The sequence below is a fragment of the Schistocerca nitens genome, chromosome 5 (assembly GCF_023898315.1).
Source record: "Schistocerca nitens isolate TAMUIC-IGC-003100 chromosome 5, iqSchNite1.1, whole genome shotgun sequence".
Taxonomy (NCBI): Eukaryota; Metazoa; Arthropoda; class Insecta; order Orthoptera; family Acrididae; genus Schistocerca; species Schistocerca nitens.
The window spans coordinates 296,273,849-296,293,551 of record NC_064618.1 but is presented as its reverse complement, the minus strand read 5'-3'; the positions used below and the strand labels follow the sequence as shown (position 1 = coordinate 296,293,551).

Genomic DNA, 19,703 nt, shown 5'->3' with positions numbered 1-19,703 from the left:
GCAAAAAAAATCTCTCAACTAGAAAGACAATAAATGTAAAATGTTTCTCATCATTTCCTTCGGCATTTTAGTAAATATCATAAATTAAGAGCTCCAAAGTGTAATCATATGTTTTCAAGTTTGAGCGTGTCGTATTTGCGATGCTTTCTACAAAGAAATGTCAATAGCGAGGATAATGGCCTCTTTTTTTCTCCACCTAATGGCTTTCTTTTGTCAGACGACTATCTCTCAGCTGGGCACCCAAAACGCGTTACGTCAACATCACTTACCTTTCTTACCAAAATATTTACGACAGCAGTTTCCGCTACAGTGACAGTCTCAAATAAAAATTTCACAGGTCGAGAATTTGCGTTACAAATGTGTAGAAACAAAATCCTGTAAATATAACAGTGTCCAAAAAATTTTCACTGGCATTGTGATACATTCACGCATTTACACACATTTCATAACTCTTAAAGTACGATTCTTGGTTTCCAACATCCTTTTTCACAAACCAGAGTCCCTAACTTCTATTCATTATTCATATACATATAAACACGTAATCACATTCCTCATATATGGTAGCATCATCTTATTGATCATAAACATACCTCAACAGCATAATACACATCGTCGTCGTAATAATAACACCATAACACCTCAGTCAAATCTCAAAAACGTCGTAGCTTTCTGCAATAATGTCAAAACCTAAAAAAAAATTCTCTGCTCATTTCAATAGTGTCATCTACCTCAAACGTACTTTAAAAATCATGATCCCATACCAAATACATCATTCAAAGCTCTCATAGTATCACAATGGTTCCAAAAAATATGAACAGTTCACAAAGTACAGACAAAATACAATTTCATAAGTGTGAAGTTATCCAACAGTGTGATTACGTAAACATCTGTCACTGATGTAGTAAAAAAAATGTTTGTCCCTCTCAGTTAAATGATCAGATAGCTGTGTAATTTATGTGTTAGAGAAATATGGTACCGATGTGTAAAGTTGTATAAGCACATACCATATTAGCTCAGGCTCCTTGTGCTTGCCAGACACGTGGTACACAAAGTAAGCGTGTACCCCCCCTGACGATTAATGTAATTATACCATCAAGTGTTACAAATTACAGCAATGGAATGAAATGTATCACAGAAAACATTTGTATCTTTGTAATTCAAAAATCTTTAAAAATAAATGTTTTAAGTACAAAATTAATCACTCAAATGCGTGTCCTGTAACGCTAAATGTGCGTCTTGCTGTAAGATAATTCTGTGGAAGTGTCGTAGTTATCGTCCTCTGTAATCAAAGTTCTGCTGAAGTCAATGTACTCACCTCATCATAAACAAAAGTGAAATGCTTTGCGTATAGATATCTTAGTTATTACGCTTATTGTCGTGATGAAGAAAGTACTGTGCTGTAACGTATTGTTGCGCTACAGAAAAGGCTGTCTCATTTTAGCTATACCACAAAAGTTACCACTAAAACATGTTTCACTTTCCAGAATAATACAGAAAAAATGTGCAGATATAAAACAGATACAGTTTAAAAGCAATAATATAAATTGTGTCACTCATTAGTAGCGTCGTGATATAATCGTGTAGCTGTCAAATAAACTAACCACTGTGTCATCTGGTATCTCTCAGAAAGTACTTTAAATCCAGAATGTATTTTCAAGTAAACCAATATGTTGCATTAAAATCTCATTAGCAGTACCGGTACATGTTCTAAGTATGTGAGCCTTATGGTCGATACGTAATCGTGCAACTAACAAGCAAGAATGTACAAATAACAACACTGTGTCGTCTGTTCACTATAACAATGGATTCGTAATTTCTATTTAAATAAGTTCTCTTGGTTCTTGACTGGATATTTGACTTCAAACATTGTTGCATGTTAACAGTTTCTAAGTCTGACAAAGCATACTTGTAACGTGAAGTGAAAAGTTTTATGGCAAAGTTAAAAAGCAGATTATCTCTCAATAAATGGTTTTACACGTGAAATGTAGTGTAATCCTTTACTCTTCCAAGTGCGCAGGGTTTCAACTTCAAAACTTGTATACGTCAGTAAGGAATGCTAAAATTTTTCTCAAGGTTAGCGTCTATGTTATTTTTCGCTGAGCCAGCCGGCGCACGTGGCTGCCCGGGGTGCGAGTCGCTGTCTGTCTCTTTGTTGGCGCGCGTCGTTATTGGGATTAGGAGACCTCAAATTCACCTTGTCCAGAGGGCCCTGCCCTGTATGAGTCCCGGCAGTTCTGATGCAATTCAGGTCTGTCGTTACGATTATATCGTGTGTCGTCATGTCGGTTTCTTTCTTGTCGGTCACGTGGTGGAGAATTTCTCCCTGAATCATAACCGCGCGCTGAACTGTTGTGTCTGAATTTATTCTATCTCCCTTGATAATAATTGTTTTGGCACCCATATTGTCTATTTCTATGGTTATCTCTGTCACATTCATTACTACGGAAATGCGATCTTTCTCGGTAACTATTATTCTGCCAACGGTTGTCATACGGGTGGTGTCTGTTTTGGTCACCATTTACGTTGTAAGAGTAGCCTTGTCGCGTCCAGTTATTATTTCTGTCATCGCGGAATTGTGACGGATGTGACCTGTAATTGTTATGCTCCTGTTTTCGCGTTCTGCAATTGTCAGTGTCAATTTCCAGTTCTTGTAAGAGTCCCTGAAAAGCTTCAGTGTCGTCTTTGCAACGTTCTGCCAAAATAATATGTCGTAAATGTTCAGGCAATTTGATTAAGCAAATGTGGATGAGTTCTGAGGGGCTGTATGGGTTTGAAAGATACTGATTCTTATGTAACATGTCTTCGAAATATTTGACAAGACTAGAAAATTCCGATTGTTCGGAATGTTTCATCATTACGATGCTATGTTTTACTCGGTCTTGTGTAGCTTGAGACCAATATGCTGAGACGAAGGCATGATAAAATTCTCCTTCACTGTGACAATCGTGAATGAGCGATCGCATTCTTACATCTGGTTCATTCTCTAAGTAGCCACACATAAATTCTAACCTGTGCTCCAATGACCAGTTGGGAGGAAAACAATGAGAGAATTGATGAAGCCATGCTTTTGGATGAATGTCGTTGTCAGAATTCTTAAATGTTTTGAAATTACGTGTAGTAATGAATAGTCAAAATCATCATGTCGGCGAGCCGCATATTGGTCATTGTTACTTCGTTTCGGCGGTTCAATCTCAAAATTCAGTGCGCCTTGCCAATTTCTTTCATAATTTTAGAAACGCCCTGTGTTATTATTTTGTGACTTGTCCGTATTTCTAAGTCCCTCTTCCCGTGCTGGAGTGCAAGTCTCCTCTGAAATATGTAATTCTTGTATTACCTGTGTCAACTGATCTTGTACTTCCCGGATTTCTCTTTTGTACTGTGTATTGATTTCATTTTGATTTTGTTTGAATTTTCTAATTTTTCATACTCTTCTGTATCAGTGAAGGCTACAGGTTTTGTGTCATTCATATCATCATCTACCTTTTTTTTTCTTTTTTTTTGTGGATAAGTTGGTGAACTGACCTGAAAGTTCGGCTACTTTCTCCGATAGAGAACTTATTTCCTCAGTGTGTTTTTCCGAACCAAGTTTCAGAGTGCCCATTTGTGTTGAAATCGTATCTACTGTGTCCTTTAAGTCTTCCTGAGTTTTTGCAAGTTGCATAACCGAATCGGTAGAAGCAACTGAGTCAATTTTAGCTTGCAAGGTGTCGTGATTTTCATGAACAATAGTTTGCAGTTCCTTTATGGCTGCTTCGTGATTCTGTATTGCATTTTCATGACGCGAAAAAATAGGTTGGAAATGCTCACAGATTTGTGTTTTTACGTCATTACAGACTTTTTGACATTTCGATTCGATTTTAAGTAACTCAGCAGTTAAACCTTCACGTGTTTGTTCAAGTGTGGTGTCTAACTTTTGAAGCTGTTGTGACTGTTTTTGATTTTGTTCCATTGCGTCTAACTGTTGCTGTGTTTGTCTCTGGTGTTGTTTCATTGTGTCTAACTGTTGCTGTGTTTGTCTCTGGTGTTGTTCCATTGTGTCTAACTTTTGAAGACTTTGTTCCATTGTGTCTAACTGTTGCTGTGCTTGTCTCTGATTTTGTTTCATTTGTTGCATTAATTGAAATAATAATGTATTAGTGTCTGGAATCTGTTCCTCTATGATTTTCGGCAGCGCATTTGCACTGCCAACATTCACATTTTGACGAGCAGAAAATGTGTCTTGACTTATTTGAGAAAACGGTGAGGACGCAAAACCTGAATCTACAGTATTTGCAAGATTGTGTCCTGTCATTTCGGATTCCTTAGGCGAACTGTTGCTGACCGATCGATCGATAATGCTTCCCTGTTCACTAATTGTTTCACTGTCTACACCATTATTTGCCGCCCGCTCCATTTCCCAAATTACTATGTTGAACATTAGTTAATTCATTATACGGTGGTGCTGATACACTGCTATCGTCTTCACTGTCATTTCTCAGTTTACTTTGGAGCCTAATATTACGTTTTTCACACGCCATAATTGTCGCAATGTTTCACACGATAACACAGAAAAGCACAATTGGAAGAGTAAAATAAGAAAACACATTAACACAGCACTGAAAATAATATCTAGTTAATAGCAAATGCAGCTGCAAAATACTTGGTGCAAATCTACATGCATGCCACAACTGTTTTACTGTACAACAATGAAAAACTACAACTACAAAGAAGATTCTCTCTACAATTACGCGCTAGCAATAATAGCTACACTAATTACACAAACTACAAGAAAGAATCAGAAGATTCCAGTGAGGTATCCTCCGCTAAGGGTCGACATATGTAACGTCCCCTTAGAAAAATTAATGAATGATTGTGCTGATAAACCCCTACGTTATTTGATTTTCAAACAGCTGAGCAAAACTGGACGTACTCATACATTCACTAAAGTGACACACAATATTTTTAGCGCAACGCAATCTGACTTTCAGTAATCCCTACAAAAGAATGGCCCTGACTAACAATAACCTATACCTTTCATGAATTCTTACCTCACAAAAATCTTCGTTACTCGAACTACTGCAATACAGCGAGCGCCAATACTGCCAGCTAAATAAAAGATTCTAACTACTGAAGGGACTAACTACTGATAGGCATAGGTAGCAAATGAAAGATTTTGATAAAGAACAAACAATGTATTTACCTTAATAGTGTTCAAAAGTCATTATATATATATCAGTTCAGGACATCCAGTCTTACAAATTTAATGTCTATGTCCAGATCATCCACTCACAAAACTCCGCCATCTCACGCCCCACATCCACCACTGCTGGCGGCTCACCTCCAACTGCCCAACGCTACGCGCTGTTAACATCCAGCTGCCCAACACTACAATAGCAAACAACAATCCAAACCAGCCACAGATGCACACAGCACAGCCAGTGATTTTCATACAGAGCGATACGTGGCGTTACCAATAAAAAAAAACCCTAAACAGCCTACTTACACCCTGCCTCTGACTGATTTTATTAGTGCTGTTGAGGAAGCTGTTGGACCTCTTCCTAGTGATGCTGCAGAAGAAATAAGACGTTAAACTTGCCCTGCACTCACGAAAGCTCCACGTCAGAAGAGCAACATTTCTGCCATGGAAAGGGCCGCACTAAGAAAGCTACGAGGAGATCCTCACACGGTGGTCTTACCGGCGGAAAAGGGAAACGCTACAGTGCTGTTGCCATGTGAGGATTATAATCAGAAGATTTACAACTTGCTGAGTGAACCAATGTATCGGTAGACTGACAAAGATCCCACAGCGAAAGTGGAAAGGAAAACATCAGCACTGCTGAATTCTTCTTCTATTCTGCAAGAAGTGACGAAAAGACTTAAGACCTCATAGTTCTGTGCCACCCAGGTTATACGTTCAGAAGATCCATAAAAAAGAGGTTCCGTTACAGCCAATCGCCAGTAATATCGACGTATGATTTGGTGATACATCTCGCCTCTTTACTGAGACCTTTTGTGGGGAAGTGCACGTATCATGTTCGCAACTCAGCTGACTTTATCAGTAGACTGAAGTCACTTCAACTCAGTGAGACTGACTTACTAGTCAGCTTCTTTTTCATCTCACTTTTCACTAAGGTTCCTCTTATGGATTCTTTATCGCTCATCAGCAATAAGTTCACGGCCGACATAACAGCACTTTTCCATCACGCCCTTTCCTCAACCTACTTTTTATTTAACAACGAATATTTTCAGCAGACTGACGATGTTGCCACGGACAGTCCTCTCTTGCCTTTGCTAGCAAACGTTTTCATGGAAGACTTTCAGGAAAGGGCACTAAATTCGGCAGAACTTAAACCGAGTGTTTCTGGCGATATGTAGATGACACTTTTGTTGTGTGGCCCCATGGTGAAGAAGAACTGTCACGGTTCTTGCAACATCTGAATGCAATCCACAAGAACATCCAGTTTACGATGGAAATAGAGAAGGACGGTTGCTTGCCGTTTTTGGACGTCTTGGTTACTAAGAGAGTGGATGGGTCATTAGGGCATTTTGTCCACCGTAAGCTAACACATACGGACCTTTACTTACAAGTACTTATATGGATATGGTGTCTGTTCCTTTGGACATGTCCAAAAGAACAGACACCATTGATGACCTGCAGCCGTCTAAAACGAAATTAGAATTATATATTAATACCTTCAGCTGCTGACGGGCATTAATATATATCAACGGGGACAGGTGAAAATGTGTGCCCCGACCAGGCTCCGAACCAGGGATCTCTTGCTTAGATGGCAGACGCTCTATCCATCTGAGCCACCGAGGGCACAAAGGATAGTACGACTGCAGGGACTTTCTCGCGCACACCTCCCGCGAGTCCCACATTCTCAGCTTAAATGTCCACACACTACATTCGTAATGTCCCTACCCAACACACTCATTACTCGTGGAAGACATTCTTACCGAGTCCCGTAAGAGTTCGGGTAATTTGTGTGCATCCGCACAGAAGAAGAAGGTCATGGCCGGTATTGCCAGAACTATGTTCTTATATGGATATGCTGTCTGTTCCTTCGGACATGTCCGAATTGTCTAGCGACATCTGACGTCTTTTTTAGCGTCGCAGGCGCCAATTTTTTGCCTCCGGGAATTTGCAGTCTCCAGTGACGCACACTCACCTGAAGATGGCTGGACGATTCCCAGCCCGAAACATCGTGGGAAGAGGTCAACGTGATCAGGCTGAAATCCCGAAATCTCATCTAACACATTGGAGTATGCTTGAATGTTCCGATATCGACACATGATCACTAAGGATTTCCTTAAACGTGGAACTATGAATTGTACTTGCCAGACGACAAGAAGCTAGATCAGTAAATATATTTATTACTTCTCGACTTCCGTCGTTTAGGGCGCCCATGATAATGATTCCTGAAACTTTAGCAGAACAGTTTAGGATTTCAATTTTGCTAGCCTTCTCGTCTTATCTCAACACGGGAAGGAGACTATCCTCCCTGCTTCAAGTACGCACATCATTCAGAAGTAATGAAACACAGAGCCTTACAATCTTAATTTCTCTGTTGTTTGCATATTTGTTGTGAGGTGACTGATAATGAAAATCGACTGGACAATACCCCAGAAACAAAGAACCATCATAAAGTAACCTCCAGTGCCCGCCAATGCTGACGATGCAGTAATCTATGAAGAAAATACCATCATAAGCTGGTTAAAAACGCGTACTTGCGTGATCACACTTTCTGGTAGAGTGCTCAGATAACCTTCCAAGATTTTTAAAAGGTGCCTGTGCTGTTGATGGTTTGAATCTGATCTCTTTAACATGCCATCGTAGTAGCAGACAGGAGGCAAGGTAAGTATTAGCGCGAGTGCGAAGATAATGCACTTTTTATAACTCAAAGATACAAGCGTAGATATCCATTTGTGGTATTTAGTAATGTAGGTTCTCCAGCGCAGGAGACCTTCCTGTATACCATGGAGATCTTTTTGTATAAAATACGAAAATGTGTAAGTTCCTTCGAACATTTACTTCTTGTCACTCGGCAGGAAAACAGTGTAATCTGCGAAATAGTTTGCCCTGACGTTCTCAAATGTAAAATATTGCCCGTTCCTGAATATTCTAGAGGTAATAATTGTGGTATCAACGTACGATACCACACTTGTTAGGGGTTGCAGTTGTCGACCGCGGTCCGTATTAGTATCGTTGGAGCCGCGAGTCGCGACCAGCGCCGCTAGCGCCGCTCCGCGGCTTGTATCAAGTTTCTAGCGAGCTCTCGTCCACTCTTAGCATAGCCTTCAGCTGATTGGAAGCAACCTCTGACAAGGCGCTTGGTAACGTATGGCCTAAGTGAGGCCTCAATAGCTGTCTGTTTATAATTATGTGTATGCAGCCAAGAAGAATACTGTGCGACCAGTTAAGTACAATATACACTCCTGGAAATGGAAAAAAGAACACATTGACACCGGTGTGTCAGACCCACCATACTTGCTCCGGACACTGCGAGAGGGCTGTACAAGCAATGATTACACGCACGGCACAGCGGACACACCAGGAACCGCGGTGTTGGCCGTCGAATGGCGCTAGCTGCGCAGCATTTGTGCACCGCCGCCATCAGTGTCAGCCAGTTTGCCGTGGCATACGGAGCTCCATCGCAGTCTTTAACACTGGTAGCATGCCGCGACAGCGTGGACGTGAACCGTATGTGCAGTTGACGGACCTTGAGCGAGGGCGTATAGTGGGCATGCGGGAGGCCAGGTGGACGTACCGCCGAATTGCTCAACACGTGGGGCGTGAGGTCTCCATAGTACATCGATGTTGTCGCCAGTGGTCGGCGGAAGGTGCACGTGCCCGTCGACCTGGGACCGGACCGCAACGACGCACGGATGCACGCCAAGACCGTAGGATCCTACGCAGTGCCGTAGGGGACCGCACCGCCACTTCCCAGCAAATTAGGGACACTGTTGCTCCTGGGGTATCGGCGAGGACCATTCGCAACCGTCTCCATGAAGCTGGGCTACGGTCCCGCACACCGTTAGGCCGTCTTCCGCTCACGCCCCAACATCGTGCAGCCCGCCTCCAATGGTGTCGCGACAGGCGTGAATGGAGGGACGAATGGAGACGTGTCGTCTTCAGCGATGAGAGTCGCTTCTGCCTTGGTGCCAATGATGGTCGTATGCGTGTTTGGCGCCGTGCAGGTGAGCGCCACAATCAGGACTGCATACGACCGAGGCACACAGGGCCAACACCCGGCATCATGGTGTGGGGAGCGATCTCCTACACTGGCCGTACACCACTGGTGATCGTCGAGGGGACACTGAATAGTGCACGGTACATCCAAACCGTCATCGAACCCATCGTTCTACCATTCCTAGACCGGCAAGGGAACTTGCTGTTCCAACAGGACAATGCACGTCCGCATGTATCCCGTGCCACCCAACGTGCTCTAGAAGGTGTAAGTCAACTACCCTGGCCAGCAAGATCTCCGGATCTGTCCCCCATTGAGCATGTTTGGGACTGGATGAAGCGTCGTCTCACGCGGTCTGCACGTCCAGCACGAACGCTGGTCCAACTGAGGCGCCAGGTGGAAATGGCATGGCAAGCCGTTCCACAGGACTACATCCAGCATCTCTACGATCGTCTCCATGGGAGAATAGCAGCCTGCATTGCTGCGAAAGGTGGATATACACTGTACTAGTGCCGACATTGTGCATGCTCTGTTGCCTGTGTCTATGTGCCTGTGGTTCTGTCAGTGTGATCATGTGATGTATCTGACCCCAGGAATGTGTCAATAAAGTTTCCCCTTCCTGGGACAATGAATTCACGGTGTCCTTATTTCAATTTCCAGGAGTGTATATTATTTTTTCCCAACGTCTTCTAATTATTTTAGTCGTTGCAGATCCAGACCCTGCAGCCAGCACCTTATCGACGTTACTGACAAACCTGCTGTGATTTATATGTTTCCATTTAACACTGGCTACCAGTCAACATTGGCGACGTCTCGTTCGTCGTCATCATAACAATAATAAGAAAGAACATACATATGAAAAGTAAACTTGCATCTTCAGCGAACCCAGTAAATAATGTTAGACACATAGCGGCAACCTCAAAGTAATGCCGCTACATTAGATGCTGGACACTTGAGCTTTGCCATTATCCGTTATTGCAACGACGAGCGTAACAGTGATTCCCAAGATGACATTTTCTGAATCACTTGCGCTACAATTAATGTAGCTGTTTGATAGATTATAAATAAAATAGTGGAATAGTTGAAACAAACTTACTGGTGAAATCTTAGAAATGCAGCTTTATATCACTTCTCTACATAATCACCATTCAGATATACATTTATCATTTCTCTTCATGAGTTGACAAAGTTCCCCTGCATAAAATTTTGCCACCTGAGCTTGCAGATAGCCCCCACCAGCATCTTGATTTCCGTTGGAGTCAAAGTGTTAGGAACTGAGCCCCAAGTATGGGTTGTAGAGTGACTGTTCAGAACATCCCATTTGAACGAACACAATTATTATGTTTGCAGTGCAGAGCATTGCTAAGCATTGTCATGCAAAAATGCGACACCAGTAGGCAAGAGACTGCATCGCTTTTTATGAATGGTTATTTTAGCTTTCTCAATATCTCACACTGTCAGGAGCAAAAAACCGTTTTCTGGCCCCCAACATGTAGGCTGCCCTGCATGACAGGCAAGTTGTGTTGGAGTAGTATCGGCACGCTTTGTCTATCTGCTTTGCATGGCGGTCTGTGCATCAGACGCAAATAAATCGTTTTAAGGTCCCTGATGTCTTGCCTGCCCTGCATGACAGGTGTGTTGTGGAAGTTGTATCAGCCTGCTTCATTGAACTGTATTGTAGGAATTAGAAATGCCACTGAGGATGGCTGGGAACCCATTGAGATGTGTAGACGAGGGGATGGGCAGAAAGAGAGGAGGAGAAAACCTGCAGAGGGAGGGGAGGAGGGGGAGATGCCAGAGGCAGTTGGAAGGTGTAGAGGGGTACTGGGTAGTGGAAAAGAAGAGTGCGAAGCAGAGACTGAAAGAGAGAGGCAAAGGAGGATATGGTCAGAGGAACAGAGAAGAAAAAAATGGTTCAAGGGAGGGGGTGGAGAAAATTGACCAAGAGAGGGTGAGGATGGAATGAAGAAAGACAGAGGAGTGGGGAGGAGGATTAAAGACAGATATAAGTGGGAGGAAGAAGTGGACACAGAGAGGGGGGAAGGTGTGTTCGATATATGTGATGAATCATGGGCAAAAGGCTAGTAACAAATATAAACTGTTGTACACGTAAGTTCGTTGTTCTCACTGTGACTCTGTTATCATTGTACAGAATCGTCAAACTCATGGTGTGTTATTATTTAGAGAGGGTAACGAGCATTACGCTTGTTCGTCTTGTGTGATTACAGATTTGCTTATTGTTTATGGACAGTTGTATCAATTTCGCCTATAATTAAAAGTTTGCTATGTGTTGTTTAACAATAATTTTTCTAACGACTTTTCAGTATTCAGACATAATAAGCAACAATATTTTTGTAGCAATATCATATCATAAGGCAGGTCTAGGACACACTGCCCACACAACAAATCTACACACAATTTTAAACTCTTAATCAAATGACACCACTGAGGCACATCATCTTGATCCATCCGATTCGGTCTGCATATAGCTCAAATTCTGCGATGAATGTCAATAGTAAGGTTGCCTGGTCTCCCGTATTTCACGGGGTCTCGCGTATTTTAGACAAGTCTCCTTTATTTCACGAGTTTTCTCGTCTTTTACCCATCTCACATATTTGCTATTGTTTTCCCTCGGTTTTCGTAAAGTTTTATTGATTTACTGATGCTCACATTTCCGTATCATTCGAAGACTGTCGTTTCCAAATCAAATATTTCCAATTTATCGTCTCTGAATTCTCTCTTTTTTATGTTAGTTAGCTTGAAGCTCCCGTGACGAGACTTTCGTTGTGCGCTTCAGTAGAGTGTAGACAAGCAGCTAGATGTCAGTGCAGTGTGCAATTTGTATTGTGTTTAATATGTCTATTTCGCTATGGGTAGTGAAAGTGAAAACGATGGTCACTCGAAGACACCACCAAAAAGAAGACTCACCATACGGTCTTGTATCTTCCCCATTGGGAAGACACTTATGTTTGGTTTGGATCAGTAAAAAATAACAAGCATAAAGCTTTTTGTACTTAATGCAGAAGGGAATTCAGCGTAGCACATGGAGGGGCAAGAGATGGTCTGCAGCATGCATCGACAACAGGTAAAGTAATGATTTATTATATTGGTAGACTGGTAGAATGCAACAATTATATTAATTTTTTAGTTAAATCCTAGGCCTAGGCCTACATTGACAAAGTAAAAGAATTACGAAAGCCTGTAAGATAAAGCAAATTAGTAATATTAAGTCCTTAACTTTTGTAGGTCATAGAAACAAAGAAAGAGATTCAAAGAGAAGCAGTAATAGCTACAAATTTGTGAATACCGGTAGCTTATTACCATTGGCTCAAAAATGGCTCTGAGCACTATGCGACTTAACTTATGAGGTCATCAGTCGCCTAGAACTTAGAACTAATTAAACCTAACTATCCTAAGGACATCACACACATCCATGCCCGAGGCAGAATTCGAACCTGCGACCGTAGCGGTCGCTCGGCTCCAGACTGTAGCGCCTAGAACCGCACGGCCACTCCGGCCGGCCATTACCATTAAGTGACAAAATCATGGCTGCTGAAGTAACTACAATCTCTCATACTATTGTGAAGCATAATTTAAGCTATAACAACACGGACTGCAGAAATAAACTATTTAAAAAAATACTCAACGATTCTGATGTAGCTTGTAAATGGCATGTGGTCGTATGATATGGGAACTGATGGTAAAGAAAGTCAGCCCCAAGGAGCGTAAAGGATTTTGTAAAAATTCTTACGGAGCTATTTACGTTAGAAGCATTCTTTTCAATGTTCTGAACATGGCTGCACTATAACAACATTTACAGAACAGCAGGAATAAAGGGCAGCCAACCAGTTACAAAGAATGGTGCTTTTCAAATAACCTCGACCACGGTTTCGATGGATCTAAACCTGTCTTCTTCAGAAGGACAGACAGCTTCACATAAGCAAATCACTCAGAGCTGTCTCCACATGGCATTTATCGGTAACGGTTTGTATGTCCATACATAAAAATTAAGGCCCTAGAATCAAGGGCTTGTCAGAGCAGTAAAAACAATCACTCAGAATAACAGATCATGTTAGTAGCTACATGTCGGCTATTTAATTCCATGCCACGCCGTCTAGGGGCTTTGATTGCAACACTTCGTAGCTCTACTCCGAACTGAATTTCCACAGTCGCATTGCAAGTCTGTAGTGCTAATCATTTGTGTAGTATCATGTCCCTAATCGTTGGAATAAATTTCATTGTGATCACATCTCTCGGTCTTGGTGTTTCACTTTGTGCAAACAATACTGTGTCTTGCTATTATCGACTTAACATTTGGAGTATCCATGCTTGCAGAAAAAGATTCAAAGTGGTAAACTCACCCCAGAAGGCAGCGAGGTACTGCAGGTTTGTGGTGACGAACGGTATCCGCATCTTACCTGTTGAGAAAAAGCTGGATTGAGACACTGTGCAAGAACAAAGCATCTACGCCGTAGAACAAGCTTTACAACACTCTAAATGAGTTCCGCAGATACTGCGGGATTCGTGGAGGGCGTTGTCAACCTTGTAGTTCTACAAAACAATATGTTTTTGAAACTGTGAGTGTAAACATTCTTATTGCACATAAAATGACGGAACCATTTTAGCTGTCCACTTTAACTGAAGGGAGACATACGACCAGTTCAACTGTGTAAGCATGTGTCACCGTATCTGTTTGTTCGATACAATTACCACCAAAAGATTTTCGGTCTTAACTGAAATGTGGTGTGTGTTTCCCTTTTTTCCTTTGGGCTGATGTAATTCGATAAAAAGGAAGGATGTTCATAGACCATGAAATGTCAGATTATAGTAGAAAAACAACGCTAAAGGCGGAAATAGAAAGGCGATTTGTTTTACTCTTTCTGACGCTATCCAGTTTACTTAACTCATGAGGCCCTCTGTCCGCTACTCTGTTAACTGTTCTGTGTACTTTCTTTTAACCTTTTCACAATCGGAGATAAAGTTCTGCAAATGCCTTACAAGTGTCAGACCTTGCCCTTTGAAACACTGGAAATAATAAAGAAATATGAATCACCCTTATACGACTTGTGAATCTCTTGCAGTGATCGACGGTACGGGGTGAAAAGATCATATTTGAAGCACTTAGAAGGATAAAGCAGAGATTTAGTATTAGATTTGTGACCTTATTTTGCTGTCAGGCAGTTTACGCTTAGATACATACGAATACCTTTTATATCATTTTAGTAGTTTTTATGTCGCAAGGTTGTTGTTGTTCTGGTCTTCAATCCGAAGACTGATTTGATGCAACTCTCCATGCTACCGTATCCTGTGCAAGGGTGTCCATCAGCGAATTACTACTGCAACCTACACCCATTTGAACCCGCTTACTGAATTCATCTTTTGGTCTCCCTCTAAATTTTTTAACCCCCACATTTCTTCTAACACTAAATTGACGATTCCTTGATGTCTCAAAACGTGTCCTATTAACCGATCTCGTCTTATAGTCAAGTTACGCCACAAATTTCTTTTCTCCACAGCTCTATTCTGTGCCTCCTCATTAGTTACATGATCCACCCATCTAATCTTCAGCACTCTTTTGTAACAACACATTTCAAAAATTCTATTCTATTCTCTTCTTGTCTAAACTGTTTATCGTCCATGTTTCACTTTCACACTTGGCTACACTCCATACAAATACTTTCAGAAGATACCTCGTGACACTTAAATCTATGCTTGATGTTAACACATTTCTCTTCTTCACAAATGCTTTTCTTGGCGTTGCTCGTCTACAGTCTATACCCTCTCTACTTGGGCATCTTCAGTTATTTGCTGCCCAAATAGCAAAACTCGATCTAGTACTTTTAGTGTTTCGTTTCGTAATCTAATTCCCCAAGCATCGCCTGATTTAATTAGACTACAGATCAATACCCTTGTTTTGCTTTTGTTGATCTTCATCTTATATCTTCCATTCAAGACACTGTCCGTACCGTTCTACTGCTCTTCTCTCTGACAGTCTTAAAATGTCATCGGCAAACCTTAAAGTTTTAATTTCTCTCCCTGACCTGTAATTCGTACTCCAATTTTTTTCCACTTTACTACTTGCTCGATGTATAGATTGAACAACAAGATGGATAGGATACAAACCGGTCTCACTCTCTTCTCAGCCACTGCATATCTTTCATTCCGTTCGACTGATATAACTACCATGTGGTTTCTATACAATTTGTAAATGTCCTTTTGTTCTCTGCATTTTATCCCTACCATCTTCAGGATGCAAGAGTAAAAAGTATTATGAAGTGAAAGTACAATGCTACTGACAGCGTCTGTAAACCAGAGGAATCTTCAGTTTCAAGGAGAACGGCGGTAAAAGACGAAATTGTTAAATAGTTTTGGCGACAAATGGCTGAGGCTACGTTTGCTACCGGTTCGTATCTGTTACATATTCTAGCTTTCTCCAAACAAATGCTGAATTTATACGCCTTCTACCTTGCGAGGTAGGATGTGTGTTCAATTTACGAATATCATAATGGTTCTTTTTCCAGGGAGAGGGAAGAGGAAGAGGGTGTCCTCCCAATAAAAACGCAAGGAGAACAGATAACAACGTTAAGATCAGTAAACGACGTTCTACTTCTGGCCAAACGCAAGTATTATTCATGAAATTTACTCATAACGAAGTAACGTGACGGGAGGGATTCTAATAGCTCATGACGTTGTTAGTAAGACCGTACAATTCCAAAACGATCTTCTTCAAAAACAGACCTGCCTCCCCACAGTTCTGACCTCTGAATGAGAGACATAGACAGAACATGACGACAGAGACAGAAAACTTTGGTAGTTTTCGCTGAAATACGCCGTCGTGGAGCTACAGAATAAAACAAGCTCACGGAAGTTTGTACAACAAGCGAACGTTTTTGGGTGTATGTAGGAGCACTGTTTTCCCCGACTAAGCTGCTGTTGTGTAAAGTTGTGCTTTGTTGTTGTGCATTATACCAGTTAGATTAAAAGTTAATTCATGTTCTCTGTGCATTAGTAAAAATCGAAGTATGTGGTCTTTAGATTACATTATTAATTACAAGGGGCGTTAAGTAAGTAATGCCACACTTTTTTTCGAAACCAGGATGGTTTCATTCAGAATTCCAAGAGACCCTATTATTCCTCACTATTCTGGCCACAATACCCTATTTCTCAATAGAATTCCCGTTCAATGCGACAGCCTTACGCCAGCTTACTGAGAGGGCCCGTACGCCCGCATAGTACCACTCTGCTGGCCAACGTCGAAGCTGAGGACTTGCTGCATCAGTAACCCCACCCCATCACCCACGTACGGCTTCCTACGGAGTGTATCCATCACTGGACCAAACACATATATAAGTCAGAAGGTGTGAGATCTGGGCTGTAGGGTGGATCAGGAAGAACAGTCCAATAAAGATTTGTGAGCTCCTCTTCGGTGCGCTGACTCATTTGACGCCTTGCGTTGTCATTGTGAAGTTCATTTTTGTGGCAACGAACACGCTGAAGTCATTTCTTCAATTTCCTGAGGTTAGAACAATGCTCTTCAGAGTTTATCGTCGCACCCTGAGGGAGGAGGTGAAACAGAAAAACGCCTTCAGAAACCCAGAAGTCCGTCGCCATAACTTTACCGTCTGAGGGTGCGGCTTTGAACTTTTTCTTCGGAGGAGAGGTGGTATGGCGTCACTGCCTGGATTGCCTTCTGTTTCCGATTCGAAGTGTTGAACCCATGTTTCATCGGTTATGATTGTGTTTGACAAAATACTGCCACTATCAACCTTGTAACGCGCAGCCAGTTCCGCACAGACGGTCCTTCGTTGCTTCCTATGGTCTTCTGTTGGATAGATAGGAACCCAGCGGCACACTCCTTTGATTGCCCCAACCGATGGACAATTGTGTCAGCACTATCGACAGAGACGTCCAGTTGTGCAGCGAGGTGTTTGACTGCGATCAGTCGATCACCTCGAAGTGGTCGCACATTCCAGCACTGGAAGAGTCGCAGCTGTGTGCGGGCGGTCGGCGTCCGGCAGATCGGACAGGTTTGTGCGACGGTGACAGAAGCTTCGCCCAACAACTCGCCATGCTTTTGTTCGCTGCCAGACCTCCTCAGATATTCTGCAAGCGGCTATGATGCTCTGGTTTTCTACCAAACGAAGTTTAGTGACAGCTCTCTGCTTGGAACGCACCTCCATTACAGACCAATTTTGAAGGCTATGTATAGCGCCGCCACCTATCGGAACTTCGTGAAACTATAGGGGCTGAAAAGGGAATATTCCACAATATCCTGTTTCTGCGGTAGTTTATTACTCGTGCCTTAACAAATTAATTCCACTGCGATTATTTTAGTTAAGTTGATTTATGCTAACTGGTAAAAAAAGTGGAGCACTAAAAAAAAAAGAAAAATAAACGAAACGGAATTTCACTGGTTGAGAGGACATGTGATATTATTTCAGTGATTACAAACCGAGTCAAATTTACAAAGAAATTGATAGTATGAGCCCACTTGTTAGTATGACGTTGGACCTCCCTACAATCTGGATGGTGGCACTGATTTTCTTGTATCCTGTCCTAAGGCTAGCTGGCCCACAGCTACTGTAAATGGTCGTTCATATCCTGGATACAGACACTCGGACTGAGTTGACGTCCGAGCTGATCCCACATACGTTCTACTGGAGACAAATCTGGGACCCTTGCTGGCCACGGGAGTACCTCAGCGTCACTCAGACAGGTAATAAAGAGACGTACCATGTGTGGGGAGCATTGTCCTACTGAGGAATGGCACACACAATACCGTCGTACGAAAGGTAATACAAGGGACGCAGGCTATGCCTGACGTGCCGTTGTACCACCAGAGTGCCCTCAATCGCTAGCAGCCATGACCAGAAGTCACACTCCCGTGCCTCTCCGGAACAATGGAAGAATGGAACTTCTCCCCAGGTCGCCTCCATACTCGCCGACGATTGTCACCCGGAGTAGCGCAAAACCGCGAGTCACTGCCGAACAAAATGCTTTGCTATTCATCAGCAGTTCATGCTTCCCGGTCATGGCACCAGTCCAGACACAGCCGGTTGTTTGAGGCTTTAACGGCAGCTTACGCATGGGACAGTAATTCTCTAGTCAGGCTGCTTCTAGTCTCCGATCAATGACGCGGGATGACGCAGATTAATGGAGGGAGTCCGTCTCTAGTTCTGGGGTAACAGGTGCATAGGTGAAGGGGTACTAAGTGCTTGGTGCGATCTCCCCTGGTGGTAGTCAACCCTGGTCGACTGGAACCTTGACAAAGAGTATGCCTGCCCTCAAGCAGTCCTATATCGGGTCACCGTCATATGAGAATGACCCACAAATCTAGATACTACACGATTCGAATAACCAGCAGAGTGCAGACCCAGAATGAGACTACTTTCAAACTAAGTCAGGTCCTAATAACGCTGTCTCACACGAGTACGAGACATCTCCGTGTCCTTCACAGTGATCACTCAACATGTGACGCTGTCCAAGCCCCTTATATAGGCTGCCAGGCCTAGTAAGGACACTAAACGTGAACAACATAAATGCACTCTTAAGGCCGTTCTACCTGCCACATAGAATTTCACTCGAAACGTTTACATAACTGCGGAATGTGTGTACGTGCACGAAGAATCATTGATATCCGAACATGTGGTCTGGGTGCTTTACTTTGTAAGGCAGTGTGATAATCAAGCTTTATATCACAGAAAATCCGCGTCTAACATAACCATCCATGGGGACGATTTTTAAGCTGGTGTCGTTCTGACTGTTCATTTGAAACTATTATTTTTAGATAATTTAATTAGTAACTACGGTCTGAAGCATAACATATTGTAGCTGGGGCAGGTTAGTGCAAATACACACCTCCCCGCGCTCGTCGCTGAATGGCTGTCGTTTGGTCACCGTAGCTCCACAACGGTGCTTTTTCGACATACTATGGTTATGTGGTGGAAAATTTTTCACCACTCCATGTCCGGTAGCCCACCCTCTGCTCATTATCGGGCTGTTTTTCCACACACCGTATATTAAAAGTACAAATTTATCAACGAAAAAGAAACGGTTTACAAGAACGCCTCTCCCTGGCTCTTCTGTTTAAAGGAAAATACCACATTTCTAATTTGGTAAAAATCTTACGATTCTGTACAACGCTGGAAATGGATGTAAGCGAAAACGTACAAATGTGTAACTACACTCTGTAGTTCCATTTATCCTAAATGGAAATGCCGTGTGGCTAGGGCCGTCCGCCGGGTAGACCGTTCGCCTGGTAAAAGTCTTGCGAGTTGACACCACTTCAGCGACTTGCGTGTCGATGGGGATGAAATGATGATGATAAGGACAACACAACACCCAGTCCCTGGGCGGAGAAAATCTCCGACCCATCCGGGAATCGAAGCCGTGCAGTTAGGTATGACATTCCGTCGCGCTGACCACTCAGCTACCAGGGGCGGACATCCTAAATGAACGATGCTAATTCAAAAACTGAATCTTCCAGCCCAGAAGAAGATGGTCTGCAAATAATCCTTGTACAGGTACATCTATCCG

The 19,703-nt window shown here is 42.6% G+C and overlaps 1 protein-coding gene across 2 annotated transcripts in view; it reads right to left on the bottom strand.

Annotated features, from left to right (window-relative positions):
- The window catches only part of LOC126259725 (facilitated trehalose transporter Tret1-like), a 120,226-nt gene that overhangs the window by 45,025 nt on the left and 55,498 nt on the right, over positions 1-19,703 (bottom strand). For both annotated transcript variants that reach the window (XM_049956705.1, XM_049956706.1), the window contains exon 2: positions 13,529-13,585. In XM_049956705.1, coding sequence (XP_049812662.1) covers positions 13,529-13,580 — 52 coding nt within the window. In that variant the 5' untranslated portion in view covers positions 13,581-13,585. The remainder of the gene's footprint in view (positions 1-13,528; positions 13,586-19,703) is intronic.